General features: G+C 37.0%; 1 protein-coding gene across 2 annotated transcripts in view; it reads right to left on the bottom strand.

Moving 5' to 3' along the window:
* Window positions 1–16132, bottom strand: part of cntnap5a (contactin associated protein family member 5a) — a 448552-nt gene that overhangs the window by 107742 nt on the left and 324678 nt on the right. For both annotated transcript variants that reach the window (XM_088607188.1, XM_088607189.1), the window contains exons 13-14: window positions 15397–15597; window positions 4663–4819 (exon numbers count right to left, since the gene is read on the bottom strand). In XM_088607188.1, coding sequence (XP_088463314.1) covers window positions 4663–4819; window positions 15397–15597 — 358 coding nt within the window. The remainder of the gene's footprint in view (window positions 1–4662; window positions 4820–15396; window positions 15598–16132) is intronic.

Genomic DNA, 16132 nt, shown 5'->3' with positions numbered 1-16132 from the left:
ATATGTTCATTGTCTTCCAATCGAGTCGAGTTGACATTAGAAGCTTGCCACACCTGGACTGTTACACCAATGCATTAGCATGTTAAAGTGATTTCATTGAGGAGCCTAGCTTTCTTAACTAGTAAGTAGTGTACTTACTGGGTTTTTGAGGGGGGGAGGTGTCTTTCGCTGGAAATCTCGCCCCCTTCTACTTTGAAAATACCTGTGAAACCAGTTTAATTCCACACAGCCAGCACTCCCGCAGAGAGGGGGGTTGTACTCGTTAATGTCTTAGCCGGAACACATCATTATATCTCATTTTGTATTTCTATAAAAAAATCGTTTGCCCAGCTTAACACTATTGCTGTTGTTTTTATCCTGTAAAGCGCTTTGAGGAGCACAGCTTTCTCACCACTTAGATTACTTTTTGATACCATCCTTACACAAAGCAGAAACTTCTTGTATTTTCCGATGACATACAAGTGGAAAGATTACAGATTTTAATCGTCTTTTTTTCTGAACCAGGGAATATCTGATCATGTTTCTCTATAACAATAATAAAAAACTTTATTTTACATATCACCTTTAAAAGTGGCATCTCAAAGCAATACAGTAGATGTAAACCACAAATTACAAAGTAAATACCCAGACAAACGCAAACGCGTTTTTAATAAAATGCTTTTATTCATTCAGCAGAGAGAGAGCTAAAACCTGGGCGTAACAGCTGTTCCTTTTTCTGATCACTCGCTCTCTGGATAAACGTCTCACCTGTCCTGTTCTTTGTTTTCCTAATTTGCTGATTATGCCTTCTGCAATCCACTCCTGCCCTCACACCTAAAGAAGACTATATTAAACTTCTTTGCACGGTCCATTGTGCAATTAACCCTTGTATGTGCTGTCCTTAATGTGATATCACATAAAGGTGATATGTAAAATAATGTTTTTATTATTGTTATAGAGAAACATGATCAGATTTTCCCCGGTTCAGAAAAAAAGTTCTAGTTTGTCACTAGTATACTTTTAATACAGTCTTTGCTGTGCTCTAGAGGATCCTTGTGATATTTCGAGCTCTGGTTGAATGATAAGTGTCGCAGTTTAAATAAATTTCGTAGTTGGCAATTATGAAACGCTCTGTTAAAAGCAAGGGAGTTTTTATGTCCGTTGCAGTTTTTTTTAAACTGAATCAGCGCTGAACTTGTTTGAATTGACTGAGGTCCATTCTGTACCACACAATGTCTGTTTTTTTTGTGCTGTCCTTTGACAAAACAAGGCTCACCAGATAATGTGAACCTGTTTTTCTAGCTTTTAAAGTCGTGCGATGTGTCAGCGGGAACACATCATTATATCTTACATATGAAAAATACATAATATAGCTCCCAAAGAAACGCAAACGTGTTTTTAATAAGATGCTTTTATTCGTTAATAATCCGACGATTTCAGGAAGACTAATGGAGGTCTGGCTTTTTTTCTGGAAAACCATAACTCTGGTCTTGTCCAGATTGACTGTCAGCGCTCAGGTCTGACAGTGCTGCTCCAGCAGTGCCAGGTTCTGCCGCAGCCTCTGTTCTGTGGGCGACAGCAGGACCAGGTCGTCTGCAAAGAGCAGGAACTCGATTTCTGTAATTAATGCAGATCAGTAAATCAAGGGACAAAACAGTTATTGCGCCCGGCTCCTCAATGGGCTTTGACGTGCTAATGCGTTGGTTTAACAGTCCGGGTGTGGCAATGTTTTTTATTATTGTTATAGAGAAACATGATCAGATTTTCCCCAGTTCAGAAAAAAAGATCTAAAGTACTGTACTGTATACTTGTTTGTCACTCTTCTCATCCCCTCTTTGCTAAATGGCTTTTGAATAGAGTCACATGAAGAGAGAGGTGAAACAGCCCTACACAGCCCTGTCGCAGTACACGAATATAATTATATCTTATTAATTTCTTTAGATACTCGATTCTTTTAATACAGTCTTTGCTGTGCTCTAGAGGATCCTTGTGATATTTCGAGCTCTGGTTGAATGATAAGTGTCGCAGTTTAAATAATTTTCGTAGTTAGAAATTATGGAACGCTCTGTTAAAAGCAAGGGAGTTTTTATGTCCGTTGCAGTTTTTTTGCAACATGAATATAATTATATCATTATTAATTTCTTTAGATACGCGATTCCATATTATATTCCCTTTTAATCAAATTCTAAAAGTATGCTTATTGACTCCGGTATCACGTTAGTTAAAGACTTCGATGCTTAAAATGTTTAGAGAGAAATGGAATACTGGTGTGTATGTTTTCTTTAAAGTACCGAGACCAGCCATATATTGTATGTTTAAGTTCCAAAATTAATATCGTTTATGGCCTTCACACGCGTTACAGTATGCTCCTATTCTTTTTATGCTCAGGTACTAAGATTTCCCTTCAGTGGTAAAATTCCATATACATATTCAATACTTAAACGGGCACAGTTAAGACATTAAATATACATATACATACTGTATACAGTACAGTTTGCATACGGTAATATGTTTATGTTCCTAAATCAATCTCTTTTATGAGCATGTGAAAGGCATGGTGAATCACCGTACTTTGCATGATTGGAAACAAATGCGTGATTGCGAAATGCTGTGGTGTTACTTTTACAAAGACGGTCAATGAAAAAAAGAATGTGGACCAGGGCAATACTTTGAGTTTACAGCTTGTCCAAGGTCATTCATTATTAATACTATTAGTAATATCTTCGCTAAAGACTTTGATGGCGACAGCTCAAATATGAGAGGTTGAGCTTTTCTTAGCTCCACCTTGCGGAAATTTCGGATACTATTATTTTGCTTGCAGTATTATAGGAGAATTTACGGTAACTAGCGGTATTTACCGGTAACTCGCGGTAGACTGCATAAAGCGCACCGGAAAATAATGTATCGCCGGCGCATTTTGAATGGCTGCATCTGTAAGTGGATCTTTAAAACACAGATCAGAAACCTGTGTTTTAAATACAGTTGCTAAATAGTTGACATCAGAGTGTTGATAATATCATTGCCAACCTAGTATGGCAAAATCAGAAAAATAGAGTAATAGCCCTGAACTACCCTCCCTGGATGTTAGTCATCTAAGATTAGGATGCACTTAGATTAAGAAAATACATAATGCATTACCCAAAATACATGTGACTTTCTCTAATGTTATTTCAACATTTTATAATTTTGTAATAATAATCTTTATTATTTTGTAATAAAGATATACAGTAAACATATCTTTAATATGAGTACACCAAACCTGAAAAAAAAAACATCTAGGAAATCTTGTGATACCTGACTTTGATCTGATGTTATAATATTTTGCTATAGTTTCTGTCAATAAGTACCCTACGCTGAGGTTTATAAGAGGAAACATAACTGTAATATTTCCAGTTTATGACACTGAATTATCTTAAGTTCTTGATGCAAGAAAAACATAAGAAAAATTGATTGGAGCTCCCTGACAAGCAAAAAGCTTTCTTGACAATGTTAATATCTAATACATCCTCTTCCCTGGACAAGACTTGCTCTGCACTAGCATTGGCTTTACATTAAAACCTTCCATGGGTCCCATAATAAACTTTTCTAAGGAGAGTTTAAATTACATGTGTAAAGATCATGCAGAGAAGTTGCTTCTGTGGAAGTATAGTTTGGAGTAAGCCTAATGTGATCTCCATCTTGGCTTTATTTTAGCTTTGCTCACATAAGGTGAAATATGAGGTTTGCTGAACATTATGAAGAACTCATATTGCAATCTGGTCAGGGAAGCACACAAGTTATTTTTATTATTTATTATTTACTGTGTATTTTAATTTGTGTTTAATTACTCAACAGTACAGTGTAGGGTAAATTAATTTAATTAAAAGTCAATTCTAATATATTTACTGTGTTGTATACATTTAAGTTTATTTAATTTATTAAATAGTTCCTGTTTAATTATTCTAATGATATACTTTTAAAGTATTTGTTATTGTTCTTTTATTTCTTTAACCTTATTAAAAAAGGGAAAGCTTCCTTGCTTTTTATCCCTCATGGACTGCTAGGTGCTGCTACATTCTCTGCCTTGCTCTCTTCCCCATCTGCTCTGCTCTCCTGTTAATCTTTCCTCACTCACAGACATAGCTAATGGAAGTCCAGGTGTATCATCTCAATATATATTAAATCAAAAGATAAGAAAGTGTCACTTACAACTTACATAAAATTCAGGTTATGGACATTATGGAAAATGATTATGAACATCAGTTACAGTATCTAAAATGAAACACTCTGTCTTTATTCTACTTCAGACAACTAAAGGCAGGGGAGTAAAAATTGATTTAAAACATCCAAGAACAGTAGAACACTTTATGAATATGGATCCCATAGATCACTAATGTCTTCAGTCTTTTTTTCTCACTGCATGGATATAATAAAAATAAAATATCTAATTACTAAAGTCTTTTTCCTGTGTCTCTGTCCAGGTACATTCTGTATCTGAAGTTGTTTGTCAAATAGATGATTGTCAAATGGATCTATTTCAGAATCAGAGAGCTATACAGGATGATGTATTAACACAATTCTTGGAGGATGTATATGTCACATATTCAGTTGGATTAAACAGTGAATTGCATTTCACTCAAAATAGAGAACAAAAAGTAAACATTATATATAGCAATAATTAAATTAAAAAAGAGACATTGTTACCATTCTTCTCTGTCAGCATCACAATTGCAGAAATAGTTCATGTCTATACAGTTTTCTAAAAGACTGCAGGAGCACTGCTGGACACCAGGCATCGAACCACCCCAGTAGGTGTGCTTCTCACCAGTCCGGCCTACCCACCACGAGAACGGGGTACCATCTGAAACACAATATTCCTGTAGTCAATTAATAGTCATAGTAACTCATTATCATTATTTAAAAAAGAGCCACATATACACATTTTTTCCAGAATACATAAAGATTCCTGTAATAGGACAGCAGATTCAGCCAAAATGTTTGCTCTTCTCTACATTCCTTCAAAACATTGTAGGGAATGGCCTGCTGCCCTTAAGAAAAACATATAAAATATGAAATAATACTGTATGAGGTTTCCAGTGTTGTGATCTTATATGGCTGCCAAACCAATCATCTTCTGTAAGTTGTCATCTACAAATACAACAGGCTACTATTTCTCTATGATGACTTCAACACTCTATACAACACACAATTTGACTGTAGGTGCTGCAATATTTGATAGTCACATGTTGGCTATGTTTGTTTCTTTTTAAAGTAGTACCTTTTTGTTATACTCACTACACTTTATTAAAATAGGCTAATTAGTTTCAGGGAAGCTGTTCAAATGTTTTTTTTAGCAGTTTCAATGTATTGTCAACATATGCATATCTTGAATACCAAATGTTTTAAATAATTTTGTGACTAACCATATGACAGAATTTTCACCTTTTATAATCTTTATCTATTCCTTGGATTTTTGTGGAGGTGTCCCTTGAAAATTACTGTGGAAAATTCTGAGTAATATAAAACATTTAAGAAGTGTCTTTAAAATTGGGTACTTATTAATAATCTGAACAATAAAAGTATTTACCATACCTGGAACAATAAAAGCTTGAAAAAGAAAGATCGACATGAAGGCTATGGGACACATGGGATATTCAAGTCAGGCACGAATATATACTTACGTACAGTACACAGATGTTTGTGTGTGTGACCACATTATTCATTTACACACCAAAATACACAATTGATATAGTAGTGCAGTAGACAGGTGTATGAAGGTAATCCAAGACTAAAGCAGAGTGGGTTTTTCTATATACAGTCAAGATTTATCATGTTGAATGATTAAGGGATTGTGTGACATTGGTAACATGTAAGGAGGTGAAACATAAGGCCTAAAAATATGCATGCAACAATGACATGCACATCCTCAGAGTCCCAATGTGATAACAAAAATGGGCAAAGAAGGTTTTAACCAGAATGTATATGCTCAGTGTGATGATTAAACTGGTATGAAAAAACAATCATATAATGCTAATTGTCACAAACTAGCCATCATATGTAGGAGAAACTGTACTTTTATACTAACAAAACATTTCTATATAAAATACTAAACTTCTTATGCACCCTGTCCATGGGTTAAGTCAGAATGTACATAAATTCAAATTTATGTAAAAACCTCACTTGAGTCTCATAATAAAATTTTCAATTCACATAAACTTTATCCTTACATACGTAAAGAGCATGTAGTGTGGTAAATTAAGTTTCATGGATGAATAGCATGGAGTAATCTGGTTTCCACTAGGGTTGTTATTTAAACTTTATTCTGAATTTGCTTTCACATGTGCGGTTAACTGTGCATATTATCTTACGCTTGCACTAAACAGTATAATTTATTTACTGTACTGTATATTCATTTTATTCTATATTCGGTATTTATTCTAATGATAGGATTTTTTTTTCGTTATCAGTATTTAATTCCTCTCCCATTATATAAATATGGGGATTTTCTGTCTGTCTACCTGGATTGCTCTTCACTCTCTGTGATTAGCACAAACCATTATAGGACAATAAACACTGGAGAGCCTGCAGTTTTGCTCTCCTGTCTCTCCTTCTTCATTCACCAATACTGCTAGGGAAATTAGGGAGGATCACTAATAATTGGTATGGCAATTCTCTATATGTATTCACACAACAGCTAAGAAAGTATAAATGACTGACTTATGTAAAATTCAGATGATGAATGGAACCATTATGTAAACCAGGGAGTAGGAGTAAATCAATATATTTTTTTATTCACTCTTTCAAATAATTATTCTCTTGTTTATGAATTCCAATTATCATGCCCATAATTTTTTTATTCCCAGTTATGTTTATGCGTGCATTATCTATCAAAGTAAAATTGAAACACTGCTGGCCACCTGGCAGACCATGTAATATTTTTCCCTAGTTATAATTTGAAATATGATTATGTAGAAACTAAACTTTTCTTTGGGCATCGGGAGGACTTAAGCTTGAAATACAATTATTTTGGTTTTGGCAGATGTTTTCAGATTTAGGCAGATGCTTTTGCCCATTAAAATCTGAACCCTAAAAAAAACTGGGAAAACTGGAGGTGTAGCTGTTATGAATGCATGGTATACTGAGCAAAAATGTAGCTCATCATATATAGGAGAATGCATGAATTTCATAAAGGTATTAGGGAAATGGAAACATATTTTGAAGAAGAAGTAAAAACCTTTTATTGAACAGAAAAAGGTATTTTTCAACATTTGTAACCTACAGGGTTGATCAATGAAGGATGAGTGCATGTGGCCACCAGTGGAAGCAATGCAAGCAGTACATCTATGATGCATGAATGCTTTGTTGCAGGTTGCAGATCCTGTCTTGTGGAATTCATTCAACAGGATGTGGCTGTTCACTGGTCTTAGAGTCTTAGATGCAACACGTAATCCCAGTTCATCCACAAATGCCTAATTTGGCTGAAGTTTGGTGAGTAGGGGGCATTTTCATATTTTAAGAAATTTGTTAACATAAAAAGCATTAAGACATGCTTTGTCCTGTTGCAATGTTGTTATTGAAGGAGTCGCAGGAAGGGTAGCAAATGGAGTTCCAGGACTTGATTAATACTGGTGCCACACAGTCAAGTTGTCATCAATCATTACAGCACTCATTCCTGGTGGTACCATCACACTTGGCCTTCATCAATCTTAGTGAAGTGTTATGACTTGTGATCTCCTAGATTGCACACTACTATTGACAGATTGTGTAGGGATATAATGTTTTGCTGGGTTTGAAACTGTTGGATATGAATATCCAAGAGGGATGAGTGACTGTACTTAGTCCAGACTAATAAGAAAGCCATCATTTTTTTCATAAACAGGAAATATTGGATCATTTTTGTGTTTTGCGCTTAAGTCACCTGAGTGTATTGAGATGAGTTGTAAATGACAGATTAATCAAAATGAGACCCAAGATATATATTCAATATCCTAATTTCAGGTTTATACATTGACGAAACATACATATACAAAATAAAGTGATACGTTTTTTTATGCTTACTGCAGTATTCTTTTTTTTCCCCCGAAGAAGGTTCCACAGCCGAAACACTGTTACCTTTTTTCTCTTTTCAGCATGGAATAAACCTTTACTTGTTAATACTTAGTATGTGTTCATACAATGCCTATGAAAGGGTTACTTCCAATTTTTGTACAATGTATTTTACATAAAGACTTGTAAAACTGAACGCTTTTTTTTTTCATTTTACCCACCAATTTAACCCTGTGACTGGGTGTAATAGAAAAAAAAAGTGAAAACTGAATATATAATTTTCCATGGTGTCCTACACACTATGATTATAAGAACCCTGTTACAACTAAAATTAAACACCTATGTAAATTAAGAAAACATAGCACTTCTTCATTATTTAGTAAATAGTACTGATGAATTGTTATGATAAACTATCAAAACTTCAACTCAAAATCTATTTTTCCTCTAGATATAGAATCACATATTTTTTGTTATAGTCACCCAATTGTAAAATCACCTGTTTTAAAAAAAAAGTTATGTTTTTTTAACACATTTAGCACGTCCCTAATTGAGAGCACCAAAAGCCTGCAGGTGCCAGGGAGACTGCAGGGGTTGCTTTGTTTGCAAATATTAGAGACAGTCCTAGCTGACTATTTCTACCATTAAAAACATTCACTGAGCTTCTTTGCAATCTCCAGAAGAATTTGTGTACTTCCGGCCTTTTTTCCATTTCTTATTGCTCTTTGTGTCGTGACAGTACCCCCCCCTTCATGGGCGGCTCCTGACGCCCATACAAATAAATGAGCTGCCCAGCACTGGGGGGAGGAAAAACCTCATTTAACTGAAAGGAAACCTCCGGGAGTCCACAGCTGAGAGCTACCCCCTCCTCCGGGGTTTAAACCTTTATTGGGTGGAGGAAGGGGGGGTCGAGTAGACCTCCGGAGACTTAAAACAAAAAAAGTACACAAGCACAAACACAACAGACAAAAACCTGGGAAAGACCAGGGAGACAAACCACACAAAACATAGGAACCAAAAACAGGTAGGAACCAAAGTTGGAGGGAGCAGGGGGGACCAAAAAGGAGGGGAAACCAGGAAGAAAAAAAATCAAAACAAAAGGCAAAAAAAACACAAAAACCCCGGGGAAAAATAGCGCAGACTGGGCAATGGGCACGTTCACATTCTAACGCTGATATCGGAGTGGACAACCTGAGGAAAGCCAGACCGAAGTCCGCTCACAGACACAGATGCCCAGAGTGATATCCAGCGAAAAGAATGGAGGAACGGCAAATGGGCACGTTCACATTCTAACGCTGATATCGGAGTGGACAACCTGAGGAAAGCCAGACCGAAGTCCGCTCACAGACACAGATGCCCGGAGTGATATCCAGCGAAAGGAATGGAGGAATGGCAGAAAGCTTACCATTCTATCACTGATATCGGAGAGAGCAAGACCAGGAAGAGCCAGGCAAGAGAACCCGCTCCAGACACAGAAGCTCGGAGTGATATCCAGTAATAAGAATAGGCAAGCCTGCTCAACATTCAATCACTGATATCGGAGTGATCTACCCGAGGAAAGCCAGGTACAGGACCCGCTCACAGGCACGGAAGATCGGAGTGATATCCAGTGATTAGAATAGAGGAACTGAAAAAAAAAACAGCCCAGAGAACAAGAAAAAAAAAACTGCGGCAAGACAAAAAAAAAGCGCCGCTTGCGGGGTCAGAAGGTGGCTCAGCATTCTGTCACGGACGTCCAAAGGGACTAACCGTGGGGAGTAGGAGAGCGTAAAAAGACCCATATGTGTAGTGGCGAGTCGGGAAAAAGGCCTAGGCTCATTAGTGCAAAGAGTTCAGGAATGCCGTATAGAAACCTATGCCCTCGGGGAGCGGACGTGGGGCGCCCTGGTGCTAGGCGGGTCTCAGGACATCTGAACGTCAATGCTGAGCGAGGACGGAGTGCAAGACCCGGAAATATATAGCCCAAGGGAAAGAGAGGGACAGGAAGGACAGTAGACCGGAAACTAGGGACAGGACAGAGAAGGAGCGCTCTCTGGCTGCAGAGGGCGTGACACTTTGTCTATGAGGGAATGATGGAACTTCTTTGATGGAAGGGATTGTGGTGTAAAAATTGATTTACAAAAAAGAAAACTTTGTAAAAAAGAAATGAAACATCACATGTACAGTATGTAGTCAGTTTTTCCATCTTGTGTGTTGCCATGTGGGGAATCCCCATCACAGGGTGGTGACATGATTCTGGCTTAACTCTGCAAAAGCTGGCTGATAGAGCTCAATCTGTGCTCAGACAAAAACATTTTTTTTCTGCTTGAGCTATGTGGGAGTCAGAACTCATTTTTTTTTTCACCTTACAGAAAAGGCAAATTACATTTCAGATGAAAAGTAGAACTCAGAACCTATTCTTGGCTTAATGTGCAGTTTCACTAACAACCATACAGATGCAGCCATTCAAAACAAACGGGTTATACCGCATTATTTTGCGGTGCGCTTGACGTGGTATACCGCAAGTTACCGTATTAATACCGTAAATTCTTGCATAGTACCGCATCATACCACATGATACCGCAAGTAAAATAATAGTATCCGGAATTTCCGCAAGGTGGAGCTAATAAAGCTCAACCTCTCATGTTTGAGCTGTCGCCATCAAAGTCTTTACTGAAGATATTACTAATAGTATTTATAATGAATGACCTTGGACAAGCTGCAAACTCAAAGTATTGCCCTGGTCCACATTCTTTTTTTCATTGACCGTCGTTGTTAAAGTAACACCACAGCATTTCGTTGATCCAATCACGCATTTGTTTCCAATCATGCAAAGTACAGTAATTTTTGAAAATCTCTGATTCACCATGCCTTTCACATGCTCATAAAAGATATTGATTTAGGAACATAAACATATTACTGTATGCAAAACTGTACTGTATACAGTATGTATATGTATATTTAATGTCTTTACTGTGCCCGTTTAAGTATTGAATATTTATATGGAATTTTACCACTGAAGGGAAATCTTAGTAGCTGAGCATAAAAAGAATAGGAGCATTACGTGTGTGAAGATCATAAACGATATTAATTTTGGAACATAAACATATAGTATTACAGTATAAAAATTGTATATGACTGGTCTCGGTAATTTAAAAAAAAAATACACACCAGTATTCCATTTCTCCCTAAACATTTTAAGCATTGAAGTCTTTAACATGTGAAATAACGTGTGTATAAAAAGTGGTAGTTTTAAGCTTTTCTGCGAATACGCTCGATACTGGAGCAAACAAGCATACTTTTAGAATTTGATTAATAGGGAATATAATAAGGAATCGCGTATCTAAAGAAATTAATAACGATATAATTATATTCATGTACTACAACACAATAGTACACGCTGTACAATGTACGTTGATACTGTTTGAGTAGGGCTTTTTCACCACTCATCATGCGACCTTGCAAGTGGCGCTGTGGTCTAGGTGCCACACTTGTAAATGACAGGTTGGCTGTTCAAATCAGGCCAGCACTGTGACTTTTCTTTTAACAAACATGTCTTTGAAAAAATAAAATAGCAATATTATGGATAATTAATTGACTTTTTATATTTCTAAATATCACAACATGTTCGAATCTAAGTCATTTTTTAATAACAATGAATAGTCACCTTCTTTCCTTCTGACAACGGTTCCTGCTTCTGCTTCCTGCTTCTTTAGATCTCCCTTCAGATTTTAAAGGTTATTGATAATATATCTTCCGTGTCGCATCTTCCCAGTGTTGCTGATCTTTTGCTGCCTGGGTAAACTATCACAAAGCTTTAGAGAACTTATCATTTCTATTATCAACAAATTGTAAATACGACATTTACATTGGCGTTATTAATTTTTCACTTGAGTATTTGGAGGATTGTCAGCTGTCACTGAGAGCAGACCCCCCCCTCTTAGGCTGCGCAAACGATCTTTTAGATTTTTATAGAGAAAAGGAGGCTGTATAGTATTCGTTACAATATAAACGTTTACTGTCACACTTTAAATCAACAATTGATTTAAAGACGATCTGTCAAAGCGCAATGAAACCTATTACTTGATTCTTATGGACGCCCGGTCCCGCCAGAGATTAAAAAAACAAAACATGGAATTGTGTATCTAAAGAAATAACAGTATAACTATGTTCATGCACAAACAGTAGCATGTTACATTATTAATTTGGGTGTTTCCTCTTGCCAGAAAGCTCTAAATTGCATTTTGAATGCAGTTTTTGACTTTTTTTTAATTACAACCCATAAATAAAGCTGATACTGTTTAGACTTTTAATTATTTTAAACTGTATTACAGCAGCACAATGCACAATGCAACGTAAATCGCTACCTTTGTCTTCTGCATAATAATGTTCACCTCTCTGTCCAGCAAATTAACAATAGTAATAATAATGATATTTTAATAATTTATTGTATATAGTGCCTTTAAAGGTGGCTCCTCAAAGTGCTTTACTGAATAAAAACAATAACAACAATACTGTTAGGCTGGGCAAACGTCGTCTGCGCTTTAAAGGTACCCCTGTCGCGGAAGAACCTCGGAATGTTTACCCAGCGTTATATTGTATTTTTGTATTGTATTGTCAAACCCCACCGCGCCCATGCCCCAGCATTATATTTTCATGTACGGGTAGAATATGTTCATTGTCTTCCAATGAAAGACGGGTTCCTTTCGCTGAAGTCGGGAGACATTTACCCAGACATTTACCCAGCGTAATATTGTACTTCATTGCACTTTGACAGATTGTCATTAAATCAATTGTTGTCAGAATATCCCCACCTCCAAAGGAGAACAAAATTGCAACGATTTTATTAACTGTCTGTTTCAGTAACTTAAAGTATGTATTTAAATTAATAATTTAACAATATATGTAAATGTTTTAAGATATGTCTATGTTGTGAATGTCTGTAGATTGTATCTTATTTTTAGTTTTTGTTTTGTTTCACGTTAATTTTATAAAGGAGAGTGACATAGAGATGACTCCCTTACCCCCCATCTTGATTTAAATACTTTTATTTTTTCACAATCTAGCAATACCAGACAGAATTCACATTCGCTGCAGCCAAATGGCCTTGCAGATCAGAAAATCAAGGAACAGCCAGGACATGAGGCTCTACTGTACACAGAGAGGGGCAGGAGGGGGAAACAAGCTGCCCAGCCATGTGGTTGAAGCTGATACCCTGGATTCTCTCCAGACACAGCTGTATGAGCTCCACCAGCCAGGACAGGAGGCTGTACTGTACACAGAGAGGGGCGGGAGGGGAAACAAGATGCCCAGCCGTGTGGAATACTACAGAACCCTAAACAGACAATACACACTAGCCGAATATTTGACCAATATTTGACCAATATTTGACTCTCTCTCTCGCTCGCCCTCTCTCAATTTCAATTCAATTCAAGGTGCTTTATTAGCATGACCGATGGGTACAATCAGTGCTGCCAAAGCAAATAAAATAATGAGATTCACATGAAATAAAACAAAAATATAAAAGTAATATCAAGTCTACAGACATACTGTATTACAGACATTTACAACAAAGACATATTATAAAATACTGACATATAATGTAGACAGAAGGAGCATTATTGGGAGACAGGCTCACTGTTCCTCAGGCTGTGACAGGAGATCACATACTGGGCTGCCAGTTCCACTGAGTTCCCCTACTCCCTCTCCCAGTAGGATTGGGACCCGTTGTGATTCTGGCAGGTGTGGGAACTCTGGGATTAGATTTCTGAATTTAGGGAAGAGTGTTTCTCTAATCCCAGAATATCTGTCACAGTGCAGTAGGAAGTGCACCTCTGTCTCTATTTCTCCCTGCTGGCAGTGGGAGCACAGCCTGTCCTCTCTGGGCAGCCAGGTCTGCCTGTGTCGCCCAGTTTCTACGGCCAGGCTGTGGTCACAGAGCCTGTACTTTGTCAGGGTCTGATTCTTTTTGTTGTTTCTTATCTTGGTCAAATATTTGGCTGGGGAGGAGGTGTCTTTCGCTGGAAGACTCGCCCCATTCTAAGTACTACTTAGAATTCTTAAGTACTACTGTAAGCAAAAAAAAGGGGTTTTGGGGGGGAGAGGAGGTGTCTTTCTCTGCAAGACTCGCCCCATTCTACTTTGAAAATACCTATGAAACCGGTTCAATTCGTCACAGCCAGCACTCCCACAGAGAGTGATGAAAACCGTGCTGCGCCAGGCGAATGCACATAATGTTGGACTTTTGGGCTCAGGTGGATTTGCGCCCTACATTTCAACCTGCGGTACCGCTGTGTACTGTACATACAGTACGAACATGTGTTATTTTGAAATATAAAAAATGTCAATATACTGTAGTATCCATAATATTTGCTATTTTAGTTTTTCAAAGAAGTGTTTTTGTTAAAAGAAAACTCTCTATGACACTCTCCCTTATAAAATTAACGTGAAAGAAAACAAAAACTAAAAATAAGATACATTCTAAGATACAATCTGAAGCCTAAATTCATTCTATACAGCAACATACATACATACAGTAATGTTTATGTTACTAAATTAATATCGTTTATGACCTTCAGATGCGTTATGCTCCTCTTCTTTTTATGCTCAGCTACTAAGATTTCCCTTTAGTGGTAAAATTCCATATAAATATTCAAAACTAAGCGGATTAAAATGTGCACAGTAAAGACATTAAATGATTAAATCTTTTCACTACCAACCAATGCACCACGAGTGCCCCTGTCGGTCATTTTGCCCAGCCAATCACTTACCACGATGCCCCGCGGTAGCTTGTGGGTAGTTTACCGTACCGCAGGTTTGTACCGCGCTTTTGAATGGCTGCATCTGTACCTACCCCATAAATATTTGATAAATCAGCATTTTAACAAATATGTTTGAAAATCTCTTATCTCAAGATAAGATAAGAAATAATACCACTAATAATATTAATAATAATAATAATAATAATAATAATAATAATAATAATTAATAATATTAATATAATAATAATAATAATAATAATAATAATAATAATAATATCCCACCACGTCATACCGCTCTAGACAATGCATTGTTTGAGAAAGATTGGAGAAAATAACTTTTTCCAAAAAACGTTGATCAATTCATATAGGAATTAAAAATCAACAACAGCGTAAAAGTAAAGGAAAGGAAAACACATAGAAAAATGTTTTAACTTGCCTTTGTCACACAAATGTTTTAATTTGTTTTAATATCAAACAACAACAGTGCTTGGTCTTGTAGCTTTTGCTGGTAATGTCTACTGATATACATTTAGTGACAGAAGCAAAATAACATGGTTACATTCTAAAAGGAAAGCAAAAGATTAATTTCCATGTTTACTTATTCTGTAAAGAAGTTATTAGGTTGGAAAAGATCGGCCAAGTTAACCTTACTCACCCCGAGTGTTGAGTAATCGGGATGTTTTACAGCGGTAGATGATTTCCTGCTGACATTCCTCTGCCCCAGTCACCATGGCCTCCAGCTGCTCTTCACTCATGCTATAGTTGAACTGCATGAAGTAAGGCTTCTGTAGGCTGGAGCCCTGAACTCTTGCTGGCTCTGAGTTGTTGTGGTGAATGATTGTCCACACTTTATCCTCTATAAAATAAAGCAAAACATACAAACCGGTATTTTGATTGTTTCATATAGTTTTAAGGAAAAAATAATAATTACACCAAGATTTAAGATTAGAATACTGTGGTGGGCAGTAGAAGTGACAATGCAACAGTGAGTGTAAGAGTAGCAGAATCTGTGAGCTACTGGTTAGCAGTTAGCAGTTCTGGTTATTTTGAGACTGGAACATGGTGGTGGGCAGTGGTGCTGTATTGGCTCAGAAGGGCAGCCTAGCACAGAAAACAAAAGTTATCTACCATTTGCTGAAGTTTACTACATGAAATGGGTGAGAATGTGTTCAAGGTTGAAACAAAAAAGAGAAGCAAGATCAGCTATTTAAGAGGGTTGAAACTGACACCTATTGACAGTGGAAGGCACGGAGGGGAAGGAAACCCATCGCTGTAGCAGCCTAAGCCTGATTAATAGGGACAATGCAGGGATGAATGAGTAGACCTGGATTGATACCATGCACTCACACATGGGGCAGTGGGAGTCAATGACTGTGAGCTCCTGCAAGGAA

This window comes from Lepisosteus platostomus, chromosome 14 (genome assembly GCF_059453375.1).
Source record: "Lepisosteus platostomus isolate fLepPlt1 chromosome 14, fLepPlt1.hap1, whole genome shotgun sequence".
Taxonomy (NCBI): domain Eukaryota; kingdom Metazoa; phylum Chordata; class Actinopteri; order Semionotiformes; family Lepisosteidae; genus Lepisosteus; species Lepisosteus platostomus.
Note: the sequence above shows the minus strand (reverse complement) of the source record. Positions and strands in the feature narration are given on the sequence as shown.